This window comes from Thalassophryne amazonica, chromosome 20, assembly GCF_902500255.1.
Source record: "Thalassophryne amazonica chromosome 20, fThaAma1.1, whole genome shotgun sequence".
NCBI lineage: Eukaryota > Metazoa > Chordata > Actinopteri > Batrachoidiformes > Batrachoididae > Thalassophryne > Thalassophryne amazonica.
The window spans coordinates 28185768-28201461 of record NC_047122.1 but is presented as its reverse complement, the minus strand read 5'-3'; the positions used below and the strand labels follow the sequence as shown (position 1 = coordinate 28201461).

At 40.9% G+C, this 15694-nt stretch overlaps 1 protein-coding gene across 1 annotated transcript in view; it reads left to right on the top strand.

Annotated features, from left to right (window-relative positions):
- Positions 1-442: 442 nt before the first annotated feature.
- The window catches only part of LOC117501609 (nuclear factor of activated T-cells, cytoplasmic 1-like), a 69180-nt gene continuing 53928 nt past the window's right edge, over positions 443-15694 (top strand). The window contains exons 1-3 of the mRNA XM_034160526.1: positions 443-823; positions 1999-3037; positions 5097-5256. Of these exons, the coding sequence (XP_034016417.1) occupies positions 805-823; positions 1999-3037; positions 5097-5256 (1218 nt within the window). The 5' untranslated portion in view covers positions 443-804. The remainder of the gene's footprint in view (positions 824-1998; positions 3038-5096; positions 5257-15694) is intronic.

Sequence of the window (15694 nt, the reverse complement as noted above, 5' to 3'; positions counted from 1 at the left end):
GTGTGTATTTTGTTGCAAAGAGATCAAACTAAATAAACTGAACATGAAATTATACCAGTCGGCCAGAAAGGAAACAATTACCAAAGTTGAACCTCTTTTTATCTTCTTATTTTAGGGTTTATGAGTTTTTAAAGGACAACAAACAATGTAAAGAATGATAAAATGTGTTAGCTGGCACGAAAAACATATAAAAACTTAAATCTAAGATAGATGCGGGTTTTAAGAGAAAATATTTGTGAGCCAAAGCTGAGTTTATATAAAAATCTGTGACAGCAGACTGTGTGAAATCAAGCCCGGTCTCCCCTACACGGGAACACACTTTCTCCAGACGCCGATAAATTGTTGTCTCGAATAAAAAAAACTGTGTTGATGGTTTCTAACGGCTTCAAACTGGCTTTTTCCTTTGACACAGAGGATTTCCTTCAGACCCTCTCTGTGGTCCGACGAGGAGCTTCGTCATCGAGCGGAGGGGCGGGGCGTCTGCGCCGGAGGTGATCCCCGGGTTTAAAAGTGCACGAGCGCCGTTTGCGCCGGGGCAGTGCGTCACAGCGAACCAGACGAGGCCGGAACCCCCGGCACCAGAAGCGCGCACAACGCCTGCACACACACCGCTCTCTTTTCACGTTTTTCGCACTTTATTCCAGCTGGTTGTGGCCACGCGGCGATACAAAAAGAAGGATATTTGACCTTTAAAGTCCGCTGTATGGATAAGGAAGTGATCCTGTTCACAACTTTGACGTCATAAAGTGCTCTCTGTTGGGGATAAAAAGAAGGGGGCAAACAAAAAAAAAAGAAAGAAAGAAAATGAAATCTGCTGAAGAGGGTAAGTTTGACTTTGCAACTATAATACATGTGTTTTTGTCATTGCAGGTTAAAACTATTCTATAAAAAAACTCACATGAAATTTATTTAATACATTTTTATATTTTCAGTGCATGCGTATATATATATATATATATATATATATATATATATATATATATATATATATATATATATATATATATATGTGCGTGTGTGTGTGTTTGGCCCCACCCTGCACATTTGGTCCACGTGGGCGTGGTGGAATTGTGGGTAATAGTGTGAGGCTACCTGTTTGGAAGGCAAGGGCCCCCACCCCAAACCCACCCCTGCTAATTTGTAGCCGCCTAATTATAGAAACAAACTGTGCCACTGTGTCACACACATTAACCACGAGCGTGACTTTCTTTTTTATTACATGTAGTCATGCGGCGCTGATGTCATCGCCTTTATGGTGGTGGGGCCCCTGATTCTCTGTAATTTGCAGCAGACAGGAGCTGGGGGTGACTGCATGCATCTGTCTGCAGCAGTCGCCTCCTTCATCATCTCGCTCCTCTGCTGCGGTCACGTTCATGCACAGCAGCCTCGTGCACCATATAACCACAACTCCCTTTCCCATGCATCCCCCCCCCCTCCCCCACCACCACCCCCGTGGTCACAGTTGTGACCTGAGACCTGCACCACAGGCGGGCCGTTTTGCACGGCTTGTTGGCGTGGACCTGCGCGCGTCCCCTGGTTGGGCGTCGCGTGCAAATAAACTAATGGTGTTCCTCCTGTGTTTATTTTCAGTGGACGCTGAAATGTGAAACTGTCCAACAACAGCATCGGTGTGTGTTTTTATAATGTTACACTTTATGAGCTGCAGTTCGAAGTGGGAAGAAAGAAACACCCAGTCATTTAGTTATTTTTAGAAGGGAGTTATTTTTGGCTCATTATTCACACGTATCACTAAAACCGACTTGGGTCATTTCGAGCCACTTGATGCCTGGTGTCACGAGCTTCACCTTTAAAGCAGAAATGTGAATATTTTCTGCGTATAACCAAAGCCAAGCTCAGTAGGCAAGCGTTTCTTTTGCCGTTCTCGGCAGCAGCTCTTGTAAGACTGCGCTCGGCTCGGTTTGGCAGCTTCTCAGCGAGGGAACCAGTGAATGTGTGTTTGATTTTCATGGTAACAAACTCAATCTGTTTGCGTTCCAGATGCATATGGCTACACTCCAAACGTCAGTCTCTCCCTCCCGCTGGCCAACCCGTGTCTTCCCTTGCAGTACCACAGCCTCCAGTCCAGCCCAACTATCTCCGTCTCGGTCACCGAGTCTCGCAGTTACGACACACAAGATGACATGAGATCAAGCGGTTTCTACTCGTCACCAAGCGTCCGCTCCAACGGAGCCCCGACGCTGGAGAGCCCTCGCATCGAGATCACAGCTTACAGTCAGTTTCCTGAGGATGAGCTGGAGGGCGGCAACCTGCCTGTTGCCAAACGGGTCAACTCCATAGTGACGCTGACCCTTCCCAGTGCAGATGGTTACCGCGATCCCACCTGTCTGAGTCCGGCCAGCAGTGTCTCTTCCCGCAGTTGCCACTCCGAAGCTTCCTCTTACGAGTCAGGCTTCTCCTACAACTACGACAACTCACCCCAGAATTCGCCCTGGCAGTCGCCCTCCGTGTCCCCGAAGGGGTCTACCCTCATGTTGCCGGGTGACGGCTGCACCACAGGGGGCTCCCCTCGCCACTCCCCCTCCACCTCCCCTCGCACAAGTGTGACAGACGACACCTGGATGGGTCAGCGTGGCTCCAGACCCAACTCCCCATGTGGTGCCAAGAGGAAGTACAGCTTTAATGGAGGGGGGTCGCAGAAGCACTACTCATACTCGCCCAACCACTCCCCTTCACCACAGACGTCCCCTCGTCTCAGCGTTACAGAGGAAACCTGGCTGCCGAACACCAACCAGTACACCAATTCCGCCATATTGGCAGCCATCAATGCATTGACCACAGATGGTGTGGCAGACCTCGGGGAGGGAATCCCCACCAAGGCTCGGAAAACCAGCCTGGAGCACAGCCCTTCAGTGAGTCTGAAGGTTGAGCCTGGTGGTGATGAGCTGAGTCCAGGAGAGTTCTGCCCGGATGAGCTCTCCTCCAACCGCCTCCCCCTTAAGAAGGAGGGGTTCTGCAGCAGCTTTCTGGATGTGCCACAGCACCCGTACTCCTGGTCCAAATCCAAGCAGTATGTCAGGTAAGCAAGCGGGAACAACTGACAGGAAAGAAGTGCTGCAACACAATGACAGGAACTGGATGAAATATAGACAATCTAGGACACAATAATTGCTCTAAAGAAAAAATCATGATTCAATAGATTGTGGTTAAAATTATTGGCTGTGACCATAATAAAAATATTTTATTTATCCACTCATTCCATAAATGCTACGACAAGAGAAGCTTACTAAGATAGCTACTGTCCATCCAGAAAGTATTCACAGCACTTTACTTTTTCCAGATTTTGTTATGTTACAGCCTTGTTCCAAAATGGAGTAAATTGTTTTTTTCTCTCAAAATTCTACTCACAACACCGCATAATAACAACATGAAAAAGTTGTTTTTCTTGAAATTTTTGCGTATTTATTAAAAATAGAAAACCCCTAAGAAATCACGTGTACATAAATATTCACACCCTTTGCTCAATACTTTGTTGATGCACCTTTGGCAGGAATTATAGCTTCATGTCTTCTTGAATATGATGCTACAAGTTTGGCGCTCCTATCTTTGGGCAGTTCTGTCCATTTCTCCTTGCAGCACCTCTCAAGCTCCATGACGTTGCATCAGTGCACAGCCATTTTCAAATCTCTCCAGAGTTGGTTAATTGGATTCAGGTCTGGACTTTGGCTGGGCCACTCAAGGACATTCACAGAGTTGCCCTGAAGCCACTCCTTTGATATCTTGGCTGTGTGCTTAGGGTCATTGTCCTGTTGAAAGATGAACCGTCGCCCCAGTCTGAGGTCAAAAGTGCTCTGGAGCAGGTTTTCATCCAGGATGTCTCTGTACATCGTTGCATTCATCTTTCTCTCAATCCTGACTAGTCTCCCAGTTCCTGTTGCTGAAAAACATCCCCACATCATGATGCTGCCACCACCATGCTTCACTGTAGGGACAGAGCATAGTTTCCTCCAAACATGATGCCTGGCATTCACACCAAAGAGTTCAATCTTTGTATCATTAGACCAGAGAATTTTGATTCTCATGGTCTTCAGGTGCCTTTTGGCAAACTCCAGGTGGGCTGCCATGTGCCTTTTACTAAAGAGTGGCTTCTGTCTGGCCACTCTACCATACAGGCTTGATTGGTGAATTGCTGCAGAGATGTTTGTCCTTCTGGAAGGGTCCCCTCTCTCCACAGAAGAATGCTGGAGCTTTGACAGAGTGACCATCATGTTCTTGGTCACCTCCCTGACTAAAGCCCCTAGTTAGGTCCATTTTTAAAAAATAAATTTGTAAAAATCTAAAAAAAAAAAAAAAACTTTTTCACATTGTCATTATGGGGTATTGTGTGTAGAATTTTGAGGGAACAAAAATTAATTTACTCCATTTTGGCATAAGGCTGTAACATAACAAAATGTGGAAATGAAATGCTGTGAATACTTTCCGGATGCACTGTAATGTTTGTTATTTTGAAGTATATATTTTGGGTGATTTTGTGTAGATTACAGTGGGTTTAACCTCGGTGACTGCGCTAGTTAAAGCATATAGCTGCAAATACATTTGTAGCTTCTTCAGATACAGTCCAGCCCAGTCTCATGTTTTTCTCGTCCTCCCGTCACAAAATTAATCAAATTTTCGTAAGGGATTTTTTTAAAACTCACTATTACTAACCCTACTCCTACCCCCAACCCTAACCTTAACCATAACCTAACCCTACTCCTTCCCCTCACCCTAACCTAACTGACCGACCCCCCCCCCCCCCCCCGCGCAGCCATCACGGAATGAATTACAATGAATTTGTGCTGCCGTGATGAAAATGAGGCGCTTTTCGTCACAATATCAAAACCAATGGATTAATGTATATTTCGTGCTGCTGAATCACGACTTGCCGTGAGCCTGGGTTGTACAATCACAAAGTCTGCATGGGTGCACAGTAAATGTTGACCGAAGATGAATTAAGCATATTTGTGATTGCAACACAAGTTTATCACGAGGTCTGGCATATCATGGCGCTCGCATTCTGCACATTCTGAGTTGATAAGTGCGTCTAAAATAAGCACTGCTCCCGCCTTGTTGAGCTGACATCTTTGATATGTTTTCAGCCCATCCTTGCCAGCTCTGGACTGGCAGCTGCCATCCACCACGGGGCCATACAGCCTGCAGATCGAGGTGCAGCCCAAATCCCACCATCGAGCCCACTACGAGACGGAGGGCAGCAGGGGAGCGGTCAAAGCTCTGGCAGGAGGACACCCCGTGGTTCAGGTCTGCTGCAGTGATCAGAGCAACACATGGTGCAGCCATTAGGATCATTTATTATCACATTACTTACCTCATCACGTCTCGCCACACTTTCACCCTCTAGATTTTTTTTTTTGTAAAGCCTCGTGTTAAATTAGCCAAGGCAACGTGTGTTTCATGACCTGGCTGCTGTATTATTAAAAAAAAAGTGACATTTCTGAGCGGCGTACCATAGGTATGCTTATAGACAGACCAGTCCACTCAGTCAGTTCCTGTCCAGACGAGTGTGAGTCAGACTTTTCCATTGCGTTCTCAAGTGCAGCGTAGACGATTGCAAAGTGATGTAGCATGGCCAGCATGAGCTTAGTCATGAGCTTTTAACCACAGGAGCTCCGGTGGTCGAGTCTCAAGAAAAAAAATGTGGACAACTGCAGATATGTTTTGGTTATAAAACCATCTGGTACCCCAACCGTTTCCCCACACTGACCTCAGTCTCTGTATAAATAAAGGGGCTGCAACGAGGATTCGGGCAAAGTGAGCGGTAAGCCGTGCTGTCAGTTTAATTGATGCCTTGCGAGGTTTTCTGAATGTATTACAATGCGCCGAAGAATTCACCAGTCGTTTCATATTCTTCACATATGAGGCAGGTTTTTTTTTCTTCTTTTCAGTTCTCAGGCACTAAGAGAGAGCGAACCTTTGTTTTGCTGACTGACGACGATATGAATGAGCTTATTGACGTGGTCATTCTTCTAACACACACACACACACACACACACACACACACACACACACACACACACACACACACACACACACACACACACAGGTATGCGAGCTGTTAGGATGAAAAGCTGGACAAATTTCTGAAGCAGTTTTGCGCTGGACTGAGGAAGTAAGTGAGAAAGTCTTTTTTTTTTTTTTTTTTGAAGTATCACGGACTATCTCACTGTTTTTCCAAGTTGACCGTGAACAATTTTTGACTCCTATTTAAAGTTCGTGTTGGACTATTGATGTCAAAGTACCACACTAAAATATAAGTCCCTTTTCTGTTGTTTATAAATTATAAAATATCAAATGACCAGCATTTTATATAAAACAAATAATGAATGTTTTTACATTATTTCAATGGAACATATATTTCATGAGGTGAAAGATCTTTCATCTCATGAAATATTTGTACCATTGAACACATACATTCATTATTTGTATATTGATATATATGTGCAGGAGAATGAAGGTCCAAGTCTTTAAGGTCACAATGCTTCCTGTCTTCCTGTCTTCCTGGGCTTGAACCTGTAATCTATCCAATCCAATCCACTTTATTTACATAGCACATTTAACAACAAAGACGTTCCATAAAAAAAAAAAAAAAATAAAACATGCAGAGATAAAATCAACAGAAATAAATAAATACAGCATATAAAAGATAAAACCAGTAAAATCAATCTAAGGCAACAAGTGGACGTCTTTGGTTGGTCACTTTGGAGGATTCTTGGATACCGCTGGAATGACTTTGTATATATAAAAAAGATTACTTAGGGAGACTCTGATGAGGAGTATCAAATGCATTGTGAGGGAGCTTCAGCTATGAGATTATGACCATGTAACACATTTGTCTGGGTATGATCCAGCACACAGGTGCCTCAGGCCAACGGGATTCCCAAGTTTCTCCTGGCTATGATGGATAGATTGTTACTTTGGAGATGTGGAGATAGACTAGTTGTCTGCTTGGGTATGTGACCGCAGGACCTTTGTGGCCAGGACGGTGGTGGGATCGAACCTGGACGGCTCGCACTAAAGACCATTCCTCTACCAGGTCAGCCAAAGAGGAATTCCCCGTTAGCCAAGCTAGCGGGAACGTCTTTTTCAATCAGGACCCAGGACCTTCATCCCGCTACATATCTCTCCACCATTTTTGACTTCGTCCCGAAGTCACAGGTGCATTTAAACATGTTCTGTGACTACCCAGATCCTGTTTGTGATGCCAGATTGTGACCGCAGGACCTTTGTGGCCGGGACAGCGGTGGGATCGATCCCGGACAGCTCGCACTAAACATCATTCCTCTACCAGGTCAGCCAAAAGGGAATTCCCCGTTAGCCAAGCTAGCGGGAACGTCTTTTTCAATCAGGACCCGGGACCTTCATCCTGCTACAGGTAGTTGCCATTTAGGACCCATAGCATTGTGATGTGGACACAGACAGGTAGCCTGAAGAACACCCCTGGAACTGAACCCTATACACAATATATCAATAGTCTAACTTCTGTCTTCGCTATGCCCTAAAAAAGTAATGGAATTATACAGAATTATCCATATCTGCATCCTGGTCAACACTAAAGTTTAATGGGTTCTTCTTCTCCTCCTTGAGTTGACTCATTCCTTTCATTTTTGTGGCAGTTGGCTAAAAGGTTTTTTGATGGATTGGACAATGTTGATTCATGCCCCAAACGGATATGCAAAAGAAGAGAACATTAGACTCTACAACTGGATTCCGATCTAATCCAGAACTTAATGGCACCTTCCTCTCAATACGTTTGATCGTTCCTTTAGCTTTCATGAAAATGATCTGAAATTAAAGAAATTTATGACATTTTCTTTAATTGCTAAGTGATTAGCCCTTTGTTTTGAATGCTAACAAAGCTAATCAGCCATATGATTCAGTGTTTGTAGTTCAAATACCAAGTGTAAGGTTGCTTTGACAGAGCAGCAGTGGAAGATAAGATACCGTCCACCGAGTTACAGCGAGTATTTGTTCAGGAGAAGGCGCTAATGTTTTAATGAGGGGGGGCCAGGTTCACCCCAGCTGAAACAGAGAGTTTTCTCTTCAAATCCAAACCTCCATCTACTTTTTGTCCAGCTCCCACCCCAAGCACACAGACTTCCCTTTGTTTAGGAAAGTTCCCGTGTGTGGTTGACATCATCGCGCACGGAGTCCTGCGGAGGCGGCGGCGACTAAACCACACATGTTTCTGGCAGGCTCTGATGGAGATGTTGGAGGGAGCCTCAAACAAGGCAGCCCCATCTCTGTGACTTCCTGATTACATGGTGCGCCGCACAGCAGCCTCTGGCCGTTGGAGCCGCTCTGGATCATCTGAGTCAAACGCTGCCCAGACTTCAGTGTATTCTGGAAGCCGTTTTCCTGTGTGGTTCCCCGTTTCTCCACGTTAGTGTCCAGCTCAGCTAAGTCGGCTGTTTTCTGTTCTTATTCAGTGCCATCGCGACCACACCCGCCCTGAAGCCGGCAGCAGACTGAAGCACGGCCTTCTGAAGTGCCGTGTGCAGTCCTCACCGCAGTCAGTGCTCACGGTTTCATGCTGTACTTTGGTGGAAAGGAAATACCCACAACACAAGTCTGTGAGGTCTTTTTCCCTGTCTAAAAATCTGTCAAAAAAATAAAAAAAACCTCCAATCACTTATTTTTAATGTGCACATTTGCAGTTGTGAAGAATTCTGGAGTTACGTCTTTTCTTTTTGACTTGTGGATTGTTTACTTTGATCTTTGTTATCAAATATGGATTTTTAAAACAAAATATAATTGAAAAATAACATGTTTGAAGGAAAAAAAAGAGGCTGAAACCTGCAAAAAGTAAAGCACAGGAAGGCATCAAGTGTGCGATCATCAGGGGCGCCACCAGGGATTTTGGGCCCCATGAAAAGAATTGTACTAGGGGCCTCTCTGGGTCCCTGCCAATCATGGGCCCCTAGAATCCTTCTCCTTATTCTCCCCTTTTCAGCACTCCTGGTGATAATCACTTATCTTTGATAAGTACAAAAAGCATTCAGTTATGTGATCAATATCACACACTAAGATCTGTCATCTACGAATGTATGGAAGTTTATCATATACCTAATGATATGCCAATATGATTGGATAAAACACTAAAGAATAAATAGCAATACACCCTTTTCGCGGACGGGCAATATTTTTCATACCACCCGAGTAATCAGCCAATCCAGACAGCGGAGCGGCACCATGACGAAAAGGCGCGGTCAGAGGAACTGTGATATACTGGTGAGTCACTATTAATAATTTCTTACGTGTCCAACCTTGTAGATTGATTGTTAAAATTAAATTTGTTAGTTCTAAAAGCCATCATAATTATTTATAGGAAAACATTCTTTTTTTTTCTACTAAGGTTTGAACTTTAAGTGTTTACACAGGAGAGAAAAGTGAGAAAATGTTAATGTCTGTTTGAGGTAAGTGTATAAAGTGTGTAGTGAGGGGTTTTACAGCCTTAAAACATCTATAATAATTGTAAAAAATAACGCTGACTACTTTGCGGATTTCGCATATCGCGCATTATTTTTAGCACATAACTCCCGCGATAAACGAGAGACCACTGTATATGATAAAATCGTTTTCAAGTTGTTTTACCAATGAATATTCAATGCCATATTCATTGGTGAACAACTTGATAACTGATAGTATCAACGGAACAGTCGACTGTTACAAGTATATAGAGTATATAGTATAAGTATATAGAGCATTAATCAAACCCCAGTGGTTAAAACATGGAGCTGTTCACCCCTCCCCTGTACCAAATGCATCTCAGACCTGCTGTGGTGATCTCGAGTGAAAAAATAGAGAAGCCGGAGGATATATCATTTTGGAGATTTATAAATAAATAAATGAAAATGCTTGTTTATGCAAAAATTTAAATATTATGCTTTTCAATCTCAAAGTGAAAGACAAAATTCTTCAACTTGGTCTAAATTACACAAAACTATAAAACACAAAATAATTAATACTTAATTATTCACTTCGTTTCATACATATGTACACATCACTTTAGACAGGTCAGGGTATCGACAGAGAACATTTACAACTTTTACCCGAGGCCATCAAAATATGGCCATCAGGTATTGCGAAGGCTTTGCGTCCGTCCATCTGTCTGTCTGTCTGTGCCCAGCATAAGTCCAGTCCTATTACTGTCAGAGTTTTCAAATTCACAAAGAACATTCTTGGGACACAGACTTTGGACAAGTTCAAAGATGGCTAAACTTGACCTATGTTAAGAGGTATTTTAAGAGGTTAAACAGTCACATTGTTTTCTATTTTTATGTTATTAATCATGCAAATCCATTTTTTTGTGTGTGTGTGCGGGGGGGGGGGGGGGGGTGACAGGCAATCAGACTAGAGCGGCACAGTGAGGTCACTGGGTGGTCTCTCTGGTGCTCCAGAATCGCTTCATTTCTGGCTAAATATAATACGTTTCTCATATATTATGTAACAGCTAATGAGAAATAAACACTTCCAAAACTGAAAATGCTGTTTTGTTAACCTGTGGAGTGATTTACAAGACATCTCGCGGACGTTAGCCTGGTGACATCACTGACTGGTCTTGCTAGCTACCTATGCTTAGTTTCTGTGTCAATATAACCTCTTTGTCATATTTTATGTAAAAGCTAGCGAGAAATAAACACTTCTAAAACGAGTGTTGTATAGTAACAAAGTAAAATTACTTCACTACTGTACTTAAGTACGTTTTGGGAGACTTTGTTCTTTACTTGAGTTTTTTTTTAATTCAGCTTACTTTCACTTTTACTTCACTACATTTCCGACCTTAATTGCATACTTCTACTCCGATACATTTTCTATGCACTATGCCGTTACTCCTTACAAAAAAAACAACACACACACACACACACACACACACACACGAAAAAAGTCGTGTTTTCACCCAGAGACACCACTGATTACTAGTGACTGCAATGAAGTCAGGCCGATTTGTCATGAGGCATGTCCGATAGGGTTTTTGCAGTTGCACATTTGGGGGGTGTTCGTCAGGAAAATGATCATTTTTCTACATTGATTACAGACCTGCATCGGGTCTGTAATCAACTTTTCTGCAGTGCGGCTTTGCTTTGAATCTTGAACCAATCGAAGCAGTGATTTGCAGGTTGAAGCAGTGCTTCGATCTATGATTCGTGGATTTTATTTCGCTTTATCCTAGTTTTTTCCTGCTAAAACTCTGAAGAGCATATGTCTGTGAATAATATTTAATATTTTTATGTTAAACTGACCTGTTATAGTCTTCTGAAACAGTTGATAGACGTATTTTATAACTTAAAAACGGGACCGATGCTAACGCATTAGCATGTCTTTGGCATTTTCAATGTTAAAGTTAGCATTAAGCTGTTCGCATCAGCACGTTTGTGTTGATTTTTTTTCTGTAAAATTAATGACTCAGCATTCGTTGTCATAAAAGAGTCAAATTGTAATTTTTTAAATGTATTTTTATTCATATTATAGCAACAACAATAATAGTCTACATAATAGACAATAATAGTAAATAATAGACTAATAATGTTACAATACAATTTTAGCGAAAGAGACAAAAAGAACCCAATGAAACAAAACACAACAGAAAAGATAAAACTATGTAACAATGAAAATAAATAAATACATATAGAAATAAATAACTGTTTCTTGTGAACACCTAGTGAGTAGCCTACTCTCGTTTAGGTTTTGAAACCTTGTTTCTGAAGTGTTTTTGTGTGATGTGCACAATTTTCAGTATTTTGACTAATACTGCCAGTCATTTACAAGCCTAGATAAACTTTTATAAAAAAAAAAAATCAGTCCGTTTTTGATTATTAACATTTACTTGTACTTTTACTTTCAATACCTGAGTACATTTAGTTGTACATTACTTGTCATACTTAAGTACAATAAATACTAGACACTTTACGACTTTTACTTGAGTAGAATTTCAATCGGTGACTTGACCTTCTACCAAAGTAATTTTTTAAATGGGTATCTGTACTTTTACTTAAGTGTCATTTTTCGGTACTTTATACAACACTGTCTAAAACTGAAAATGCTGTTTTGTTAACCTCTGGAGTGATTTACAAGACATCTCGCGGCCGTTAGCCTGGTGACATCACTGACTGGTCTTGCTAGCTACCTATGCTTAGTTTCTGTGTAAATATAGCCTCTTTGTCATATATTATGTAAAAGCAAGTGAGAAATAAACACTTCTAAAACTGAAAATGCTGTTTTTGTAACCTGATAACACCTTTGGAGTGATTTACAAGATATCTTGTGGATGTTAGCGTGCACACGCATCACACACGGTCAAAGCTAACTTCCACTCTTTTCAAAAGCTCATTTATGCGCACACGTACATCCTCCTGCAGACCCCGTTGAAATGTAAATAAAATATTGTTTATGATTGATTGATTGAGTTTATTCTGCAACATCAAAATAAACATTCAAAGGTGAATGTATCAGTGATACACTGATAGCACAATAAAGCATAAACGCATATTTCCATTGTGGTCCTTCTGAAATTAAAACGTAACAAAATACAGGGGCTGTAAATAACAATGAATGTATAATTAATTGTATATAGTTTGCACTGAGATACCAGTTAAACAACTGTAAATTATAAATAAGATAATGCTCATACGGCCAAGGGTAATTAAGCATTGCGTTATATTTCATATTTTTATATTTGTACTTTATTTATATTATGTGGTAGATATCAGTTTTCACTGTGGGATGAAAGAGCTGCTTTTTATATTCTAAAAAGTGTAAAATTTGTATGCTTTTTCTTCTCACGTCCCTCACAATGGTTTGTGACAGTGTTCCCGTCACTCTCAGCTTGTTCTTCTCCTCTTTAGTTCCTTGAGCACCTGGAGTCTCCACATTCCTCATGTGGGTGATATGAGACAGGAAGGTGTGGCCACTTTACCAATATCAGATAAAAAATAACAGGATGACAATGCAAGAAATCTTATCACGGTAATTTAAATCTAACAACAAATCAAACATGTTTTCTGTGGCAGCTTTACAAGATAAGCTCATTTCAAAACAAACAAACAAACAAACAAACAAAAAACCCCACAACCCTAGTCGTTTTAAAATGTTAGGAGTCAAGCCTCAGAGTGCTTCAGTCACCTTCAGTGATTGATTTGTTTGCTAGAATTTGTTTTATTGAAAAATTACAGTTTTGGAAGGTGATTCATGAGAGCCTACAGGCCAGTTGTCCCAAGAATTAAAAATCCACCGTATGCTCAAAGTGGCAACAGAATCATGCTTAGCAACCTACTTTTGAAATTGTTGATGCACTTGGTGTTGTTAAATGGCTGAAGAAATACAACCAGCTTGGTGTTGTTTTTATTCTCTTGCTTGTACCAGTTTATCTGAACATTGAATCATTGTTAGACAGCCGACATCGTGAGGCGACTCGACCTTATATTAATTTAGTCATATCACCAGAAATACAGTACACGTGTAATCATAAAATGCAGAATCACATTAATACTGCACTGCACAATTCATTTAGAGCCTAACTGCTACCGCTCTATTTATACTTGTGCATTTCCTTTTTACCAGTTATTTAGAAACAGGATTTCTCTCGGATAAAAATAAACCTCAAACTTGTTTTTTGTTCGGTGTCGCCACAGCGGTTAAGGCCAGATCCGCATTGGTATTTGGCACAAGTTTTACTCCGGATGCCCTTCCTGGTGTGACTAAATGCGTTCTTAAAGCTATAGAGCCTTTTCAAATTTCACAAAACTGAGAAAATTTAGTTTCTACTGAAATTTAAGCATTATAATGTCAGTTTATTTTGTAACATGTTGCAAAATTATAGCTCATTTTAACAAAGAGGACATATTTATCTGGGGGGAATTCCATGATGAATATTGTCTTTTCCTTCATCACTGTCAAGCAGACTAACTACAAGAGGAAGTGCATGTGTGCACGTGTGAGGTTTTGAGATTACTCTGACGCATTTTATGTTAATATCCATAAGATTTCTTGTAAATCACTTCCAAATCTACCAAATGTTGGTCATAGCATCTGATCCCTTGAATTTCTCCCCTCCAGGGGTTGAAATTCTAAATGTTTTTTGCAGACAGCAGGAATGTTGATCATATTGGCAATATCATGTTCTTAATCCCTTATCTAAATGCTAAGGAATAAAATTATAGTAGTGCCAAATAAATTTCTTTCTATTACTTAAATCTTAAAGAAACCCAGTGGCACTATACCTTTAATGGTGTCCATTTCATTTTTTCACTAAATTGACCAAATTTACTTTGTGTTGAAATCTAGTTATTGTAAAGTAGCAGATGTCCAGCAAAACCTTTGGAGTTCTTTCTGCTAGCATCTCTGGTGGCATATGTCCTTATTAGCCCACTCGCACAGTCTTTCTGCTTTCATTTTACTTCTTTTTTCTTTTCTTTTCTTTGGTTTCATGCTACAAACACTAGCATGTGTAATATAATGGTGTCATTTGGCCTTCATCTTGTTGCTTTATTTTAATCCAGATGGGTCAAAGTTGTTGTTGTAAAGTGTTTCCAAAAAAAGGACATTTTTGAGCATATATTGGTGATGTAAGTTTGTAAATCCATTATTTGAAGGCCAAAAAACAAAATTTCAGTGCTGCAGAAAAGGGGAAAAAAAAAATCTACCTGATACCTGAATATTAGACACGATGAACCATTGTGCAGTTATTGGTGATTAATATTTATTTAAATGCATACTTTGTATGTTTTGGAAGTAAAGTGCCCAGAAACAGCTGAAAGCAGTCAGTGTGCTAACTGTGATGGTTTAAAGTTGATAATCTGTGAGTAATTCATCTTTGAAAGTGACTACCCAACTTTGTAATCAGCCTACCTCACTTCATCACTCTTCCTGCTGCATAAATAAACAGCATCGCTCTGCAGCAACCCTTTTGTTTATAAAAATATACAGGGCTTTTTGCGTGGTTTTAACTCTGACAGGGATCCTGATTTGCCTCCCCCAGTACAGTCTGAGACTTTGGGCATGCCTCGATTCCAGTACTTTTGAGATGTAAGTGATGTATCCAGAGTGCCTTCTAATCAGGCTGAGTTCAATATCTGCCTTTAAAACACTTTGACAGGATACGTGGAGCATGACGTACACATGTTGTTCATTTTAAGCCATTCTTTCTAATTCATTTTTTTAATAAAGATTTTTTTTTTTTTCTAGCATATGTTAACTGTTCCTCATGATCTTATAGTTGAGTGTAGTTATAGTGTAGAGTGTAGTTCAGCAACCTAAAGATGTTTTCAAAAATGACTTTTTTTAGATTTAAAATTTAGATTTTTCAATGGTTCATCTTGATATCTTAAAATGTAAAGAAGTTAAAAAGATATTGAGAGAGAGAGAGAGAGAGAGAGAGAGAGACCCAGACAAATGTGGCAATGTGTGATCCTGGCATGGTTTCACTCTACATATTTGACCTTTGTGCTTGATGTCCACATTGACCTTTACAACATATCTGCATTTTTGTAGCCAAAGTGAGTGTACAAGCAAAACCCAAAATATCCAGCAGTAACCCAGCTGCTAAGTGAGCTACAGCTTCTAAAAAAGCTGGTCACCAATTAGTGGGTTACAAATGAGAGGCTGTTTTCACCTGCTTCCCATCCGGGCTGACTGGTTTCTGGCCAAACTAACTGATCTCTAGATAAAAGCTGTAACTGATGCA